This window comes from Saimiri boliviensis, chromosome 6 (assembly GCF_048565385.1).
Source record: "Saimiri boliviensis isolate mSaiBol1 chromosome 6, mSaiBol1.pri, whole genome shotgun sequence".
NCBI classification, from domain to species: domain Eukaryota; kingdom Metazoa; phylum Chordata; class Mammalia; order Primates; family Cebidae; genus Saimiri; species Saimiri boliviensis.
The window spans coordinates 60,720,580-60,740,073 of record NC_133454.1 but is presented as its reverse complement, the minus strand read 5'-3'; the positions used below and the strand labels follow the sequence as shown (position 1 = coordinate 60,740,073).

Sequence of the window (19,494 nt, the reverse complement as noted above, 5' to 3'; positions counted from 1 at the left end):
GAAACCCTGTCTCTACTAAAAATAAAAAATTAGCCAGGTAATTCCAGCTACCTGGGAGGCTGAAGCAGGAGAACCATTTGAACCCAGGAGATTACGATGAGCCAAGATTGCACCATTGCACTCCAGCCTGGGCAACAAGAGCAAAACTCTGTCTCAAAAAAAAAAAAAAAAAAAAAAAAATTAAATGAGTATGTGTGTGTATGTGTGTGTGTGTGTGTGTGTGTAGCTAAACTGATCAGTACCAATAAATGAGTTAATATATGAAAGCTATTTAGAACAGTGGTTAGCTTGCTCTGTGTGTCTGTTAAATAAATAACAAATAAAACAAATCTGTGGCTTGAGGAATGTGGCTGTGTCTCTGAAGAAGCCACAGGTTGTTTCCTGGCAGATGGTAGGAGCCTCCCTGCAGCCCCCTCTGTGAGTGTACAAATTCGCTCATTTTTTTGAATGGGTTTTATTTCCTGCTGGCTCCAGCCCCTGTGTACTATGATGGGGACATTTTATCCTAACCTTGGTCTCAAGCCTCTGGGGAATGCTGTGAGGTTGTAATCTCCCGCAGCCATTTTTCAGGTGGAATCTCTCAGTGCTGCAGGCCCTGGTGGGATATCCTGGGGCTCAGTGCAGCCCAGGGATCTCCTGCACACCTTCGTTTTTCAGCTCCTCCATCCAACCCTGCAGCTGACTTGCCTGGGTCGACAAGGCTCAGTTTTGGATGGAGAAGCATCAATCTTCTTCCTTCCTTGGGGACTCACTGCCAGCGTGGCACACACCCTGCAACAGTACTACACCAGGGCATGCCTCCGACGGTCAGCCATCACTCCCGGGAAGCTGGAGGGCAGCTTCTCTCTAGATCCCTACAGTGAAGGATGGGTGGAGAAAACTCTCATACCAAAGGCAGGAATCTGAGGCCTAATGTTTCTCTGGGACAAAGAGAAATGCAGCAGAGAACGCGGCTGGCCTGACCTCCTGCCTCCTGGTAGCTTTACAGTGAAGCCCTGCGGGCACAGAAGCCTGAGCAGCATCTGGAGTGAAACAGTCATGGCTGGGGTAAGGGACCGCACGTGTTCCCAAGCTTTAAGAGCGAGGATGAGGGGCAAAGCAGATTTGATGACCAAAACAACTTGGAGTGAGGGGTCACTCCCTTTGGCCAGTAAGAATCATAGTGGCATTGATGATTATCTGAGAGATAATTGTCATCCAAAATGACCCCTCCTTTTTCTCTTCCTACCCAATCCTAAATCCTAGCCATCCTTTCTAAGACCCAGCCCAAATGCCAGCTTCTCCAACCAAACCCTGCTAACCAACATCTCGAGGGTCTCTGTGCCCAGCTTCTCCCGCAGGGCAGGAGCCCTTCACACCAGCCCTTTTCAGCCGGCATACCCCAATAAGGTCTAAGTGTGCACACAGTGATGTCCTCAGCCCCGGGTGTGGCTTGCAGGGTCTGGAGCAGTGAGGGCTCCTGGCTGGTCTCCAGGCATAAGCAGCCTAGTGGACTTACTATCATTCTGTATGTGTGCTGGCATGAAAAATGTGGCTGCTGGCCTGCAAGGCCACCACTCAGTTCATAGCCATTTGCTCTGATGGGTAGGAAGGTTTTTCTGCTGAACTCATGGCCACCTGCCAGGCACTGCGTTTTCTAACACAGCATCAATCATGTTCACCATAGGTAGCATTTCTTTTTTTTTTCTTTTTTGAGACGGAGTCTTGCTCTGTTGCTCAGGTTGGAGTGCAGTGGCACCTTCTCAGCTCACTGCAACCTCCACCTCCCAGGTTCAAGTGATTCTCCTGCCTCAGCCTCCCAAGTAGCTGGGATTACAGGCGTGCGCTGCCACTTCTGGATAATTTTTGTAGTTTTAGAAGAGATGAGATTTCACCATGTTGGCCAGGCTGGTCTCAAACTCCTGACCTCATGATCCACCCACCTCAGCCTCCCAGAGTGTTGAGATTACAGGCGTGAGCCACCATGCCAGGCCCACCATAGGTAGCATTTCTATCTCCATTTTGTAAAGAGGAAAGCAATAACAGAGAAGTTCATTAACCTGTTTCAGGTCACACAGTATGTAAAATCAGAGCTGGGACCAACTACAGGCCTGCCTGCCTCCAAAGCCCTTGCTGCTTGCACTGCACCATGCTGCCATAAAGAAACAGGCTGCCGAGTCTTCTTTTCTGCAGGTAAAACATCTCCAGACCCCTTAGCTGTTCCTCACATGACATGCTTCCTGTTACAGTCACTGGAACAAACATCTCCCCATCCTGCCTGCCCCCTCTAAACACGATTGTCAAAGACCCTTTTGCAACCTGATTCTTGGGCCTGGACATATTCTCCTGGATGTGTCTGACCGGCACAGATGGTCAGGCTCCTCTCACCGATATCGATTTCCCAGTCTTGAGCCCCTCAAGTGTCTGTGCTTGATTATGTCATGGGTTGACCTCTCCTGGTTTAAGTGTATCATTTATTTCCCCAGTTACGTGATCAACCCCCTTAGTGCTGAAATCACGTCTCATACCTGAAACTTGGGTGTTTGTGAAGAGACATGTTATTTGGAACTTAGATCACGTTTTTTTCCATAGCCATAAGTTATTCGCGGTGGCTCAAGCCTGTAATCCCAGCACTTTGGGAGGCCGAGGCGGGTGGATCACAAGGTCAAGAGATCGAGACCATCCTGGTCAACATGGTGAAACCCCATCTCTACTAAAAATATAAAAAATTAGCTGGGCATGGTGGCACATGCCTGTAATCCCAGCTACTCAGGAGGCTGAGGCAGGAGAATTGCTTGAACCCAGGAGGCGGAGGTTGCGGTGAGCCGAGATCGCGCCATTGCACTCCAGCCTGGGTAACAAGAGCGAAACTCCGTCTCAAAAAAAAAAAAAAAAAAAAGTTATTATAAAAACAAGCAGTTTTCCTGGCTAATCCTAAAAGCCACTTTGATTAAAGGTCTGTGTTCAAGTGGGAGGTGTCCACGGGCTTCAGGAAGGGCAGGCGTAAGACCACTCTTGCTTTCAGGGTCAGAACTAGACCAGGGAAGACTCCATGATTGACACATGTGAACCTTCAGCATCTCCTTTTTGTGTCCTATTGACGCAACATCACAAGCCCCTGTGATGATTGTGCAACTCACAAGCCCCTGGGTTCTGTGTCAGCCTACATACAGTCAGTGTTCTGAATCCAGGCCTCTGGCCCCTCCGACTTCAGGGTCAAATGCCCTGAAACTGTGTTCACAATGATCTAAATAAGCTTTCATCAGATTCTCAAAAGATAGGCTTATAACAAATGCTAGAAACTTCTCCTCTGGCACCCCATTCTGGCTTGGCTCCTCAAAACGCTGTGTTAGAAAGTGTTCTAACTTCATCTTCTACCACCAACAAGCACTGGGATTCTTTCCATTCTTCTTTTTTAAATAAAAAACTCAGTTTTTTTGGGGGGGATGTGGGGAGAACAGGGTCTTACCCTGTTGTCCAGGCTGGAGGGCAGTGGCATAATCAAGGGTTACTACAGTCTTGACTTCCTGGGCTCAAGTGGTCCTTCCGCCTCAGGCCCCTGAATAGCTGAGACCACAGGTGCACACCACCATACCTGACTGTTTTTTGTATTTTTAGTAGAGAGGGGGTTTCGCCATGTTGCCAGGGCTGGTCTCGAACTCTCAGACTCAAGCTCTACATCTCCCTCATCCTCCCAAAATGCTGGCATGATTACAGGTGTGAGCCACTGCACCTGGCCTTTGTTTTTCTTTTTTAAAGAGATGAGGTCTCACTATGTTGCTCAGGCTGCTCTCGAACTCTTAGACTCAAGCGATCCTCCCACCTTGGCCTCCCAAAGTGCTGAGATTACCAATGTGCCTGGACCCATTCTTACCATGAAGCTGACCTTAGCTGAGTGGGAATAGAAAAGCAAGCCTCTGAACTAATTCATACGAAGCTGAGTAAATGATGGCCTCATAGCCTTTCATAGGCATTACTTTTTACAGGGATTGGATAGTTTAAAATGAGTTTCTGATAGTGGAATTTCATTTAAAAAAATCTAATCCTTAATATGTATGCAAGTGGAATTCCAGACAGTATGAGGAGGTTAAAGGAAAAGGCAGCAGACAAGATATACTGGAACAAGAATGGGCCCGTCTCCCTAAGCCATTTTCTTGCCTTTTCAGGGGTTTTTAACTTTCATCCACAGGTTCCCCAAAAGTTTGGTCGTTTTCCTCAGCATTTTCCAAGGCAAGGCCAATTATGGGAACTCCCAAGGTGAGACTGGAGGCATTTGCAGCAGTAGCGGTGCCTGTATCGGGACAAAGAACCTTCATGTCCATCAGCGTATTCTATTCTCGCAACAACCTATAAGCTGGATATTGTGGTTCCTGTTTTACAGCAGAGGAAACTGAGGCTTAATGAGGTCAAGCAATCACCCCAGCTTGCCAAACTAGGTAGAGGGGGTGGCGAAACTCATCCCAGGTGCCATGTCCTTTCCATAGGCTATGTGGTTTCTTTTCTTTTTTTGAGATGGAGTCTTGCTCTTGTTGCCCAGGCTGGCAGGCTGGAGTGCAATGGTGTGATTTCGGCTCACTGCAACTTCTGTCTCCTGGGTTCAAGAGATTCTCTTGCCTCAGCCTCCCCAGTAGCTGGGATTATAGGCATGGGCCACCATGCCTGGCTAATTTTGTAGTTTTAGTAGAAATGGGATTTCTCCATGTTGGTCAGGCTGGTCTCAAATTCCCAACCTCAGGTGATTTGCCCACCTCGGCCTCCAAAAGTGCTGGGATTACAGGCATGAGCCACTGCTCCCGGAAGGCTACATGGTTTCTAAAAAACATTGTCATTCCTATGCCAGGTGTGTGGATGGGTCCTGTAGGTGGGCCTTTGACAGGGATACAGCTAGATACAGTTGACCCCCAGGATCCGTGGGGGACTATTTCCAGGACCCCTTGGTGAATATCAAGATTCATGAATGCTCAAGTCCCTCATATAACATGGTGTAATATTTGCATATAACCTACAAACATCCTCCTGTATACTTTAAAACACTTGCAGATTACTCACAATACCTAATACAATGTTAATGCTACATAAGTAGTTGTTACACTGTTGTTTAGGGAATAACAACAAGAAAAAAGATACATGTTCAGTACAGATGCAACTATCCACTTAAAAAAAAATATTTTCAAACCAAGGTTGGTTCAATCCAGGGATTCAGAGCCCATAGAAACAGAGGGCTGACTGTAATCCCTTCAAGACTTAACACAATGCTCTGAGCAGGGGAGGTGGTCAGGCATGCAAAGAATGTGGAGTGACCAAAGGCAACACCAAGGCACAGAGGCAACTGGCTGGGCTTCACCTCCACGTGCCCTCCTTGGCCAGGAGCTCTGTGCCATGCACAAGCTGTTCCTGGGTGCAGCCGCTCAGCTTCCGCAGCCAGAATGACCCCTGCACGTGAGGTTCTCCGGCTGGGGGAAGGATAGCTGGGAATCTGACAGTCTAAGATAACAATAGGCACAGAATCATGCAGAGAATACCCGTGTTCATGGCAGCAGGACCTAAAACCCAAGAGGTGAAAGCAACCCCAGTGTCCATCATCTGATGGACCAACAAACAAAATGTACATCTGGACCATGTAATATTCTTCAGCCACAACATGAATGAAGTACCGACACACTGAGCCAAGTAAAAGAATCCCACAATTCCATTTATGTGAAATGTCCAGAATAGGCAAATGCATAGAGGCAGAAAATGAATTTGTAGTTGCTAGGGGCTGGGGAGTGAGGGCTACTGGGTACAGCCTTTCTTTTTGGGGTAATGAAAATATTCTGGAATTAAATGGTAGTAATAATTGCACAACTCTGTAAATATACTAAAAGCCACTGAATTACACCATTTAAAAGGATAAATTTTGTGGGACATGAATTATGTTTCAGTTTAAAAAGGCCTTGGGTGCTTTTTGTGGACTCAGCTTTCGTGACCACAGCAGAGTTCACAGGAGGGCCCTGGAGTGAGCCCTCAGCTCCTTGCGGCTGAATGGAAGATGGGGTGGTGGATGGCAGAGTGCAGCTGGATGCCATGCCAAGCTTCTGAATGTGATGAATGGGGTGTGGGAGAAGTCACAGGCAGCCTTACTGTGAGATCTGAAGAGTACAACTGGGCATGTAAATCCCTGCACTTCTCCCAGAATGGGGCTCCACACCTCCACTGAGAGTTGGGGTTCCCCTTTGCTTTACCTAGACGTTGCATGGGAGCCGAGAGATGCCTGTGGTTTCTTGAGTTCATGTGGTGGGTGAGAGATTAGAGCCTCCAGTTGGATAGATCCAGGTTCAAATCCTATGCCACCTGTCTTCCATGTCACCCTGAATGTGTTGCCTTGTTCGAGTGTCAGTTTTGTCACTGGTAATATGAGGCAAATCGTATTACCTCCTCTTAGGGTGGTTGTGTGGGTTAAATGAGATGATGTGTTAAAGTGTTTAGTGCAGAACCTGGCACGCTGCAATGGTTAATGCAGGAGAGGCTCCTCTGGTGGATGGCAGGGTCTGCTGGGGCCTGGTTTCCAGGATCTCTCCACACACAGAGCATATTCTGCAAAGCTGCTTGTGTGCTTGGCTAGCAGCACAGACAGATGTCATATTTTGGGATGGAAATAAGCAGAATCATGTGGCAGGTCAGGAAGACTCGAGGCTCTAGAGCAGAAGGGGTGGGGCAGACGCCGGAGTGGGGAACAGTGCCTCTCTATCCTCTAAGAGGAGGACTGTCTGCCATGGGCTCTCGGCTGACCTGAGTCTGCTATGGAATGACTGCCTCCAGCAGTTTAGCCTCTTTCAGCCAAATGCAAGAGCACGAAAATGTCACTGGATTCTTCAGGGACTCTAAGGCGAGCAGCTAATGGATGAAACCATCCCAATCTCACTGCAGCCTTACAGAAAAAAGGCTCTGGGATTTCACCTCAGTCTCAGGAGCCTTCTATCATCTGAATACTTTTCTGTGGCTGCCAGTGCTGCAGAACAGTAGAAATGACAAGACACAGGACAAAAGGAATCAAAGAATACTGACTTATGCCCCAGGGAAAGAAGACAACAGGAACAACCAGTGTTTACTACAGATGTCCTCACAACCAATCCCTATTTAGCAAAGTTTGGGGATTAATCAATGCTGTCTCCATTTCTCCTACAAATCGTTAGAACTGCTGACTGCAGTGCCCTGAATGCTTGAGATGAGTAGGCTGTTTTGTAGAATGTTAACCACACTATCTGCTTATCTGAAAGTCAGCAGTGATCGTATCCTGACTGGTTTGTGCCAATTCCATATATTATTAATGAAGTATATAAATTTCTGTAACAAACTATTCTGTAAACCAGTGAAATACGAGTGCAAAAGGGGTTGCTGTTGATAAGTAGAAAGCTTTCAAAAGTCTTGAGTCCCAGATTTGCTTACAAATGCTGAATAGTTAGGATCGGATGAGACAAACATCAAGGACTGGATTTATTTTACATAATAAAAACCTGGAAGGATCCTGCGGCCAGATTAGTTCCCAAATGTGAAAGTTGTTATTCCACTTTCCATTGAGGTGCAGTTTATGGATGTTACATTACAGGAGAGGTTTAGGCAAGGAAGATGACCAACAATCAGAAAGCGGCCTTAGCTCTATATCAAAAGATGAGCAAACGAACGTATACAGTATGTCCATCTTTTAAAGTAACATAAAGTATCTCTTTTGAATGGTTGTTTTGTTTTGAAACTAATTTTTTCAATCAACAACAAATTAGTTGCCCCAACTGCACTGGATATGAGAACATTTATGGCATATTTAGGTCTGTCCTTACTTCATAGCCTTTCCACTCTTCTTTCCTAGAACTGAACAGCTCCTATCGGCCTGACACAGTGTCTCCCTAGGGTTGCGTTTTTCGAGAACTGCAGTCTCAGAGTTGTTCCTTAGAGCAGCAGTGAAAACACCAAGGGGCATGGAAAGCACTCACATAAGTTTGGGAGAAGCTTTGAACCTTACCCTCTTGCAAATTCACCATGCCCCTCAGTCCAGTGAGAATTAAAAAGACACTATGAGAGGCCGAGGAGGGTGGATCACTTGAGGTTAGGGGTTTGAGACCAGCCTGGCCAACATGGTAAAAGCCTATCTCTACGGAAAATATAAAAATTAGCCAGGCGTGGTGGTCGCAACCTGTTAATCCCAGCTATTCGGGAGGCTGAGGCAGGAGAATCACTTGAACCTGGGAGGTGGGGGTTGCAATGAGCCAAGATCGTGCGACTGCATTCCAGCCTGGGCAACAGAGTGAGACTCTGTACCTCCCACAAAATAAATAAATAAATAAATAAATAAATAAATAAATAAGCTAATCTTTGTATAACTCAGATCATCCCAAACTTATTTCACCATGGAACCTCTTTTGGGGAGCAACACCTTATAAATCCTGCAAAGCTCCATATCTTGGGAATTAATGTACAGGGCTCATAGAAGAATATAATGTATGATCCCTATTTTTGAGAAATTTACAAGAGTCAGAGATACAAGACAGGCATACATATCTACACAAAGAATGGGTAAGTCACAGTATTGTCACTCTTAGGGTCAAATGATAGTAAAATCAGTAGATGTTATAGATCAAAACAACAAATCAGCCATCTACCTGTGATTAATATTCACAAATTATGGGCCTTCAGCCTCCCAAAACTTGCTCTTGGTCCATTGTTATAAGAAGTTCAAAGGAAACTTCTTTCTCTCTTTTTTTTTGAGACAGAGTTTTGCTCTTGTTGCCCAGGCTGGAGTGCAATGGCGTAATCTCGGCTCACTGCAGCCTCTGCCTCCCAGGTTCAAGTGATTCTCCTGCCTCAGCCTCTTGAGTAGCTGGGACTACGGGCACCTGCCACCACGTCTGGCTAATTTTTGTATTTTTAGTAGAGATGGGGTTTTACTATGTTAGTCAGGCTGGTCTTGAACTCCTGACCTTGTGATCCTCCCAAAGTGCTGGGATTACAGGCGTGAGCCACCGCGCCTGGCTCAGGGAACTTAATTCTTAAGTGCTATGTGCTAGGCCTGGCTCTTTATATATGTTTTCTCATTTAATTTTCACAACCATGGGAAATAAGTATTATCTTCTTCTTCTTCTTCTTTTTTTTTTTTTCCCAAAGAAATAGAATCAGGGTAATCACACTGCTAGTGGGAGAGCTTTAATTCGTACCTTGATCTCTCTGGCTTCAAATCCTGTCTTCTTTCTACTGTGGCTAGTTATGAAGAGTCTTTATATCCTCTTTCCTGAAGTAGCTGGGGTTTGGGGAGGTTGTGTCCACATGTGCATGGTTGTGTGGCCCAGGTGTGTCCTGCCAAGGACAACTGGGGTGTGCTTATTTCTCTAGAGCAGCCTGGACTTCTCATTCTCATCCTCCCCCTCAGTCCCAAAGTCCTGAGCTTTGACTTCAGACTCTCTAGAGGCCGCTGTGATTAATTGGGGGAGGACTCTGCCAATGTTAAGCGCTTCATGAATGGCATCTGCACCTGTGCACACTGCCAGGCTGGAGAGGGCGGCAGGAGTGAGTGGGAAAGTGCAGGCAGAAAGCCCCTCCTCGTGCCTTTCGGCAAGTCCTCCACCCCATCCCCGCTGCCTTCTGTAGAGCCAGCCTGGGTCCTGCCTCGCTCTGTGCTCAGTGACTACCTCCTCTCTTCTCCACCTCCCGTTCCTCTGCATTCGCAAGTCTGGGTGGAAGTGGCTGTGGAGTGGAAGGACAGGACCCTGAGCTCTGCAGGGAGCCTCACAAGGAAGGGGATGAGAGGGTGGGGCACGAACTGAGGTCTCACGTGAGAGGCCAGGCACCGCCAGGAGGGACAGAGATGGGTGAACCTCCGGTCTCAGGCTAACGACTCTCAGGAGTGAGTTTCAAGTGGGGAGTGGAAGGTAGTGAAGGAGAATCCCACACATGGGGTGATGGGAGTTGGTGCGCAGGTGGTGGCCTGGACACCTGGGCTCCTGGGCAGGGGAATCTGCCTTGCAGCTTCCTCTCTCTCCTCTTGCCTTTTTTTCCCTTCAGAAGTGAGTTTGTAGGTGTGTTCGCAACAGTCTTCAAAAATGCATGAGGGTGGGAGGTGGGGAAGGACAGGGAGCATTTATTAAGCATCTCAGTGTGTCAAGGTCCTGGTAATTTTTCATTACTTTATCACAATCTTCATAAGAGGCGAGTGTGGCCAAGTTGCAGGGTAAAAGGTAACATAGATTTGAACCCAAGTTTGGCTGCTGCAAAAGCCCATGAGCTTTCTAGCACATCTGTGACCCTGCATTGTACATCACCCACCACAATGAGTGGAGCCAGATTTAGCTCCACTGGGGGCTGGGGGAGGGGAAGGTGCTTTAATCTTGGTTGTGACAGGTTAGTGCACAGAAGAGGCATCCTTCCCTTAAGATCCCCTCCTCCCACAGGTAGGCTGGGAGCTGTGGCATGGACACTGGACCCACAGGCCACTGAATCCATCTGAGCCCCCTGGCTTTCGAACAGTTTGGAAAACCAGAAAGGGAGACCTGGGCATTCACTCTGTGTACTCCAGCCACTGAGTCAGAGCTGCTCCATAGAAGCCTGAGGCTGGACCTGCCACTGGGCCTCTGGCGTCATCACCTAGGCATAGGGGTCCCTCCAGCCTCCTCTCAACTTAACCCCAGCATTCCAGCCCCTCCTCTCCAAATTAGCTTCCTCATCTGGAAACTCTATGTGTTCAAACTAGTCAGTGCTTTCAAAACGTACTCACTCACCAAAGCACGGGGGCAGCCCTACGACCCCGGAGGCAAGGGGATACTTCTGGGGTGATGCTGAGCTCCGGCTCTCATCTCTCGCTAGGAGGTGATCCTTCCTGTCTCCTGGGTGCACAGGAAGGTCCAGTACTTCCAAGTCAGAGCCCCCAAGACCCGGTCCATCTTCTGCTGCCACTAAAGTCTGAGAACCACTGAGGCCTGGTCTCCGTGGCTTCTGAAGGCCCTCCCATTTCAGATAAAGGGCTGTTGATGAAACTGATTAGTTTCCATGGCCCATTTGATTTGTCTCCTCTCTGGAGAAGGACTTCCTCTTCCTCCTGGTTCTTCCCACGGTTCTCCAGCCAATGGATTCTCAGTCCCTTGGTATTTGTCTTGCTTGTATCTGTGTCTGTCTGTCCTGACATGCCAGGGCAGGAGCTTGCAGACTGCTGGAAGTCCGCCCGTGGTCATAGCATCTACCTCCTTGTCCCAGAATGCACACACCCCAGCGCATACACACTCAGCACAGTCACTGCCTTTATTTACTGCCACTGCTCTTGAAAGTGGCGTCAGGGGATTGCAATTTTGAAGTATTTCCTTCCTGACATTCCACCAAAGGCTTGTCTTTTGCAACTAATGCTGCACACAAACACACAGCAATCATCATGTTATGTGCACACAGTAGGCACTTTATAAACACTCCATTGAAACCCAAGGTAGTGTGCCATTTTATAAAAGGAGCTGCTGAGGCTTGTGAAGGAAATAGTTCTGTGTCCTGGAGCTGAGCTGTGATGTGAGGAGCCAGGATTCCAGCCTTGGCATCCATCTCCACCACACAGTGCTTGGCTCACCCAGTGGGGAGGATTCAGGAGTCCTGGCAGAGTCAACACGTTCTTCCATGGGAGAGGGACGCAGTGAGCGTGGCTGCGGCAGGGGGAGGGCTCTGGACCAGAAACAACCCCCTCCCTCTACAGCCCTCTCTCTGTTCATGAAACAATGTGGTACACCTGCCCAGTACTCTTCACCACGTGCTTGCCCCCATTACCCCAGTGTTGCCACATTTTTTCCAGACAGCAACGGCAGCAGGTACTAGAGAAAGTCTCCCAGCTCTAGGCTCCACATAAGCCCCCTGGCCTGGCCTCTAGATGTTATCCCTATCAGAGAGCTCTCCTGGAGGCCACGCCCTCTGTCTGTGGGTTTGGAGCCAACAGCAGAGTCTGGTGCCCACGCAGTGGGTTATTCATACCCCATGCCGTGACTCCGCACCCCCAGGACACACACACTCACCATGAGATGCTGGAAGAGCCAAGAACGCATTATATTGGTGGCATGCTTGGGCAAGACTCCTCGTTTGTTCTTGGACTTCTTATCCTCATTGTCCAGGAGGGAGGTGAGGTCAAGGTTAACCTTCAGGGCACGTGAAGAGAAAATCAGCATCAGCAGCCTGTGAGGCCAGCGGCTAGGCACCTGTTGCCATAGCAACAGCAGGCTCGGCTGCCAGCCCCTTTCCCGGCTCCTTCCTAGGGCCCTGGGGAGATTGCCTTTCCCTCTCACCCCACACCAGCCCCTTGAAGAGTAAAGGTGAGGCTCTGGTGAGGGAAGAAGGGAAGAAGGACAAGGAGGAAGAGAAGGGGAAGGGGGAGAGGGAGGGAGGAAGAGAGAGAGACAGAGGAAACAGGGCCATGCAGAGAGTATAGAAGATACGAATTTGCCATAAGCCGTCAAGTAGTTATCAGCATTCTTAAAGTTTGCAAAGCACTTTCCTATCCATCGCCGTGCTTCATCCTCACAGCAGCCCTATGGGTTGACTGGGCTGTGTGCAGTGGCTATTAATCCCCCTTTCATCAATAAGAACTCTGAGGCTCAGAGAGGTTAGGTGACTTATCCAAGATCCCAGAGTTAATGTCAGATTCCAGACTCTGACTTTGGGTCTTTCTACTCTTCCTTTGTGTGTGCGCTCTCTACCACTGAGGGGCACGGTGGCTCGGTCTACAGACAGCGACAGAAGTGCAGGATCCTTTGATGTAACCCCAGGAGGGAGCAGCACAATCCCAGAAGTTGATAAAACCTTTCCAAGACCCAGCTTCTTATCTGTAAAGTAGGAGGAATGATACCTCTTAGAGGATGCTGAGGATTCAATGAGTCACTCATGTAAAGTGCCTGGCAGATAAGAAGCGATTACAGGTGCCCTAACCCACACCATGCACATGTGCACACACCTACACACACTCACCTGTGTGTTCTGGATCTGGATGGCTCCCTGGGGGATTGCTTGGGTGACCACCTGACCCTGGGAGGTTACCATGGTAACCGGTTGGTATAAGGCTCCACCTGAGGAGACAACCAGTTTTGGGGTCCCCTGCCATGGGAGTGGGTAGGAGCGAGGGCAAGCAGGGCTCCCAGTTCACTTGGCACTCACGTGTAAAGACTCTCTACTTTGGAGTCCTTGGGTGGTGAGCTATGGCTCTTCTGCCCCAGGGCTGGGTAGGGGACGGTGGCTAGAGCCTAGGGCAGGGCCTCTGGTGGGAGGTGCTTGGGGGAAGGGACAACAAGCTTACTTGGTCCTCTCAGGGGCTCATGAGATTTTGACCCAAATTTGTTCTAAACCATCACAATTGGGTCTTGGTGCTAACCATCTATAAACTTACAAAACACTTTAGTCAAGAAATTGAGCTGGGAGCCCCTCCCTTGGTGGAGGACACCGCCCACCCCTGGAACCCCCTCGGGGCCACCCTTTCTCCTCCCAGGGAATTCCCACAGTCCCCCTTCCCGGTCCTTGCACCGACCTGACACGACTTGTGAGTTGACGGTTGTCATGGCGATGTTGCCCTGCTGGAGCGCTGAGGCTGGGACCACAATCCCCTGGGGGTTATTGGAGACTCCAGACATGGAATTGGGGGAATTCTGCAGGAGGTCCTGGCAGTGAGGGAGGTGTGGTTTGTGACAATGTCACTGAGAGCTCAGATGCTACAGCCCCAGAGTCCTCTCTGTCCTTTCCCCTTCCTGCCTACCCCCTCCCTCCTTCCAGCTCCTCCCCAGACCCAGGTTCAGAAGGCAATTCTCATGGTTTCCTAGAAGGAGTGAATAAGAAGGCTCAATATATATTTTTAAAGCAACCCCCAAGTAGTCACCCATTTAATCATTCCATTGCCCTGCAAACCTAAGGCACAGATTATCTGATAACCCTGTGGTCTACTCCTTGGCTATACTTTGAAATCTCCAGCAATGATGCTTCGGTTCCAATCTCAGAGAGTCTCATTTCATTGGTCAGGAGTGTGTACTGGGCTCTGGATTGTTTCCTCTTGATCAGGTTCATCATATTCAATGGGCTCTGGGTTATTAAAAGCTCCCCAGGTGATTCTACTGTGCAGCCGGGTCTGAGAACCTGGCTTCACCTGGTCGGCACCTGCTCACCCTTCAGACATGCTTAGCTCCTGATGCTTTCCCATTCCCCAGTTCCTCTCCCCACACCTCCATCATCGACCTGTCACACTAGGCTCCACAGACGGAGCAGCCTCCAGTTCTCACCTTTGTATCCTTAGCACCTAGTTCAGGACACTAAAATACGTGTTAGAAAAGCAAACGAAAGCCACCCTAGCCTTTCCATAACCTGTCTTTGAATGTGTCTCATATGAGCCTCAGCCACCTTCGGCACATGGCATCAATTCTGTTCTCCTCCTCAGGTTCCCCATAGGGTTCCACTGGAAACAGACTCTCCTCTCCCCACACCGCCAGCAGCACACAACCCTTGCTGCTTTTCTTTTCTTTCTTTCTTTTTTTTTTTTTGGGGGGGGGGAGGGAATCTCCCTCTGTTGCCAGGCTGGAGTGCAGTGGCGCGATCTCGGCTCACTGCAACATCCGCCTCCCAGGTTCAAGTGATTCTCCTGCCTCATCCTCCTGAGTAGCTGGGACTGACTACAGACATACACCACCACGCTGGGCTCATTTTTTGTATTTTAGTAGAGATGGGGTTTCACCATGTTGGCCAGGATGGTCTCGAACTCCTGACCTCATGATCTGCCCGCCTCAGCCTCCCAAAGTGCTGGGAGTAGAGGCATGAGCCACCGTGCCTGGACTGGTGTTTTCTTTGCATTAGCCCAGGCAGCTAAGACATGTTTTCCTGGCCCTCTGCTCCCCTCACCATCCCCAGTTAACAGCTGGATAAAGAAGTCCTTGGGGTGGATGTGAAGCCCTCCCTGCTTTCTGGGGAGCCTGAGCTGGGAGGTGAGGTGCTTGGAGAAAGTTTGTGAGGAAAAAATAGGATGCGGGGGAGGTTAGGGTCTCTCGGTTTGGAGAAAGCAAAAAAGGCAGCAAATGAGGTGTGGGAGCCTTAAGAGGCGGGCCTGGGTCTCTCAGCTCCTCCTAGCCATAGTTCTTCATCTGAAGATGGGGCCTGAACCGGTTCACAGGTCCAATGGCCATGTAGGTGATTCTCATGCTCGAATGCTGGAATCATAAAGCATGAACTGCAAGGATTTAGACAGGTAAATCGTCAAGAAAATAGACAAAATGGGGAAAAAAAAGAAGGCGTTCAGCTTCCCAGTTTTTGTTTTAGGACTTGAAGAAACTTTGGGTCTTCAGCCTCCGGGGCAGATCTAAGGTTTTGAGCAGGAGAGATCTGTATTTGGAGGAAAGCTCGAGCCAGTGACTGCCTACCTGTCGCAACAGACAAAGGGAAAGTGTCACTGCCCAGGGGGACAGTCACGGCGGATCTCCTCCCAGACCTGACACCACAGAAACTGGCAGGGCCTATCAGGAAGTGGAAGTCGGCACTGATTTATACATCTCACTCGATTCAGCTGATTAAATCCCCCTTGGTGTCTCCTCCAGAGCTGCCTTTTTTACTCTCCTGGGTTGTCTCTGGCCCAAGAGCTGGAGGAGTATTGCCTATAAATAAGCAGCGCCAGGAGGAGACGAGCCAAGCACGCCCTCCTCCCACCCACCTGCCGCACGGGCCTCCTGGTCTGGCTCCTCTGGGTGGGTGGGGCGACGGAGGCCTCGCTTCTATTCCGGGCTCACCTCTGCGGCTGTGACCTTCGGGAAGGGAGGGGGCAGCTCTTGCCTTGGCTTCCCCTACCTGGGCCTTGTGAGAGCCTCCCAGCCTGTGAGGTTTACACTTTGAGCAGAGCTCTTGGCCTTCCTGTTCCTGCAGTTGTCGTCTAAAATGGAGTCTGCCGTGCAGAAGCCTGGAAACTGGAAGAGCCCCTCAAAGCCACGTATTTCCCCTTCCTGAAGTACAAATAAGGCACTGAGGTTTAGAGGTGCCCGGGACTTGCCCAAGGCCACATAGCTGGTTAGCAGCCGGAGGACCAGAACACAGCTATCCTTCACCCAGAAATGCCCCTTACACAGGTTCTGGGCAGCAAATGCTCCTTGAATCCTGCAGGTTAACCAATGGTCATTGCAAGGACAGTGAACAAATAAAAACAACTAAAACTCAGAAGTCCAGAAGCAGTGTGGGCACCGGAGGAAAGGCAATCACGTCACGACCTTTCTCTGGGCCTCGTCTCCTTGTGACACCAGTAGCTCTCAAAGGCTGCATTTTCAGTGATGAGCCTGCTCTGAGTTTGAGTTTCCCTTGTTCCCACATCCCACCTACCATTCACACAGCATGTAAACCAGTATTGATATTATATTTGGAGCTGAAGCAAACTCGGAAGGTACCTTTACTTTTACTTTTTTTTTTTTTTTTGAGATGGAGTAGGGAGTCTTGCTATGTTGCCCAGGCTTGTCTCAAACTTCTGGGCTCATGCAATCCTCTCACCTGAGCCTCCTGAGTCACTGGGATTATAGGCATGAGCCACCACACCAGGCTTGAAGGTAAATTTAGTGGAGGAGTGGGTACCTCCATGCCATCCACCTTAAAACCAGTGGAAGTGACTTCTCAATATTCCCTTGTTTGGAATCATCCATGCTAGCATGCTCCTCTTTGATAGGGATATTTAAGGATTTCAAGCATAAAAAGTTGTCCCAGACTTTCTTCACCCCTCAAAAAGTACCCAGCAAGGTTAGAAAAATACAAGCAAAGTCGGTAAAATAAATACAAGATGTGTCCCTTGGGATTCAACCAACACACATTGTTTCCTACTCAAAGGCAGAGGGTGAGCCACCACCTGAGTAAGCTTCGTCTGCTTACTCAGACCCTGGCTGTTGCTCCACCATGTGGCTTGGATACACTCCATGCCAATTTACCCAGTTTGGGTAACTAAAGGCCACTTAGGCGTTGAATCAGAGCCTTCTCTTTCCTACCCTTCTCTCCCTTCTCTGGGTCTTTTACTGGAAGGTGCTGAGAGGCAGCCAGATTCTATCAGTGAAGGAATAAAATAAAAACCTTCAGAGTTAGAGTCCAAGGGCAGGGTCGGGACTGGCAACATCTTAGGTGGGGCAGGGAAGAGGAAGCAAAATTTTGGCATCCCAGAGGGCTGGGGAAATGATATTCATCCCTTATATCTGTAAACATGAACTGTTTCACAAACCTGCCTTGAGGTGGTTTTTTTTTTTTTTTTTTTTTTTTTTTTAAGACACAGATTCTCAGGGCCACTGGATCAGACCCTGATCCATCTAGCATTCTATATTTTTAAAAACCTCCTTGTGATGGTACCGAAGATCAGATGAGTCTGAAAATGACCCATTTACCAAACACACTGAATATTAGAAAGCAATCTTTCGCCACGATGTGCCATTTTAATCTCACCATCACCTCATGGGGTCAGCAGGACAGACTGTCCTATTTGCCTGAAGAGAGATGGAGGTCCAGAGGGAGTGGAAGTAAATTCCCAAAGTCAAAGAGCTGTACCTCTAGCCTGAGGCCTCTGGCTCTGAGTGTAGGGCAAGTGCTCACAGAGGAATATGTAACTCGGGGTCAGGCAGACAGGCTCCAGTGCAAGCACCGTGCCTGGCACATTTAGCCATCCAGTAATTTATTTCCCACTTTCCTTGGCTAAGATCACTCAACTAAGGAGTGGTGCAGTTGGGATTTAGAAACCTGTCCTACAAGCCCTCAAGCTGCTTGAGTCCTTTGCTTAGCAACGGAAGGGGTTCAGCTGGGGTTGCACATGCGGCCAGAGTTGTGCAAACCTTACTATGTGCCTCCCTGTCTGAGATGTTCCTGGGCAGTGGCTGAGTCCCAGGATCCTAAGTGTCGTCTCTGACGGGCCCCACAACTCCACTTCCCTGCGATTTCCAGTAGAGGCTTGGTCTCTAGCACCTCTTTTTTTTTTTTTTTAACTGGAGACAAGGGGGGCTCTGACTGTCATTTCTCAGGAATGAGCTTCCAGAACAGCAGTGGAAGCCCCGTAGGGAGCACATGTTGGCTAAGCACACATTATTATTAGCTTTTTGACAGCTTCCCCTCGGGGCTTATCAGACTCCAAACCCAGGTAGATGCCACTGTGTCTAGATGCAAACAGAGTTTCCCCTCTAGGCTCCTTAGTGCCCATATGGAGGTGAGAAGAGCGTTTGATGACATTCTAGTGATGTTTTTCAGCACCCAGGCCTCACATCCCTGCTGGAATCGTCCAGGAACCTGGGGATGAGAGCTGGTTATCCAGCCCAAGAACTGTTTATTTTGTTCCGCTAGGAACACCTCATGGTGTCCCCAAGCCTCTGGGAACTGCCTCAAGCCTGGGAATCAGATGAAAATCACTGGGCTCCATGAGCACCCCCAGAAGCAGCCCCACTCCTGTTCCTTAGGCGCTATTGATTGAGACTCAGAAGCAGAGAGCCTCTGAGGAGGGGCAGAGCAAGCCAGGGCTTTGGGTTTGGAACGGCAGAGAACTGGTGCCTTCTGAGCCATCCTGTGGACCAGCTGCCACACCCTGGAACTGCGGCCACCACTCATTCTACACAGACCTTAGGGGTCATCGTGCGAGTTTGACTCCAAATTGCGTTTGGAACAGCAGAAAGATGACTTGTTCCCAAGGAAGGCCTGACTAAGAAGTGGTGAGAGGCTGTGGAATGACTTTTTGAAGTGGGGGGTGCAGGGGCCCACACGACTGGATGGTGGTCTGACTTTAGCCCTGGAAGAGCTGTCTGCCCCGTGAGCCACCGTGCTTCATTACTAATGGGGAAAGGGCTTGGGCTGCCCTGGGATACTCAAGGAAGACTTCGTTTCCACTCAAGGAAGGAATTCCTGGAAGAAACCATTACGGGACCAAGACACGAAGGAGTGAAGGAAATAAATGACAGAAAAGTTTCTGTTTAAGCTGTTTTGAAATAGAATTTTTCTCTTACTTGGATACCTGTGAAACAGGGGAGTGAACTGGACGGCCTGGCAAAGATCCTTCCAGCTGAGGATTGTAAAAGAGCCAATGCCATTTCCTGGGGATTGTGTGGGAGGGTGGGTGAGGATGAGCGTGTGGTGCGTGTGGGGTGGTGTGTGGGGTGGTGTGGAGCCAGCCCCCCCCACTGCCATTCCCTCCCCGGGCCACTAGGGGTCTCTGCTGATCCACCGGCTCAGACCACACTCACCAAAGCCTCCCAGGAGGCCGGTGCTGGCAGCTTCCCTGCCTGGGCTGGGTGGTGCAGGGGTTGGTTCTGAGTGTCTCCCTTCTGCTAAAAAGCTTGTCCTGACCTCCCCAGGGCATGGCCACAGTCCGTCCTCTGGCCTCCCATCTGCCTTACCTACCGGACACAACAGAATGGTTCTTTCTTATGCAGGCGTCATCTTTCCCTGGCTTGGCTGCAGGCTTTTTGAGGGAAAGAGGAGTCTTCTTTGAATTTCCCAAAACTGCTTAGCACCGTGTTAAGTGCATGGTAGATGCTAGATCTGTGTGTGGTCTCACTGGGCTTTGGC

The 19,494-nt window shown here is 49.3% G+C and overlaps 1 protein-coding gene across 5 annotated transcripts in view; it reads right to left on the bottom strand.

Moving 5' to 3' along the window:
- PKNOX2 (PBX/knotted 1 homeobox 2) overlaps positions 1-19,494 on the bottom strand; it is a 269,623-nt gene that overhangs the window by 10,477 nt on the left and 239,652 nt on the right. For 3 of the 5 annotated variants that reach the window (XM_074400798.1, XM_039470680.2, XM_039470682.2), the window contains 3 exons: positions 13,487-13,616; positions 12,934-13,031; positions 11,988-12,107 (listed from right to left, as the gene is read on the bottom strand). The exons of 1 other annotated variant lie outside the window; for it this stretch is intronic. In XM_074400798.1, the coding sequence (XP_074256899.1) occupies positions 11,988-12,107; positions 12,934-13,031; positions 13,487-13,616 (348 nt within the window). The remainder of the gene's footprint in view (positions 1-11,987; positions 12,108-12,933; positions 13,032-13,486; positions 13,617-19,494) is intronic. One more of the 5 variants, XM_039470683.2, reaches the window with a different exon arrangement.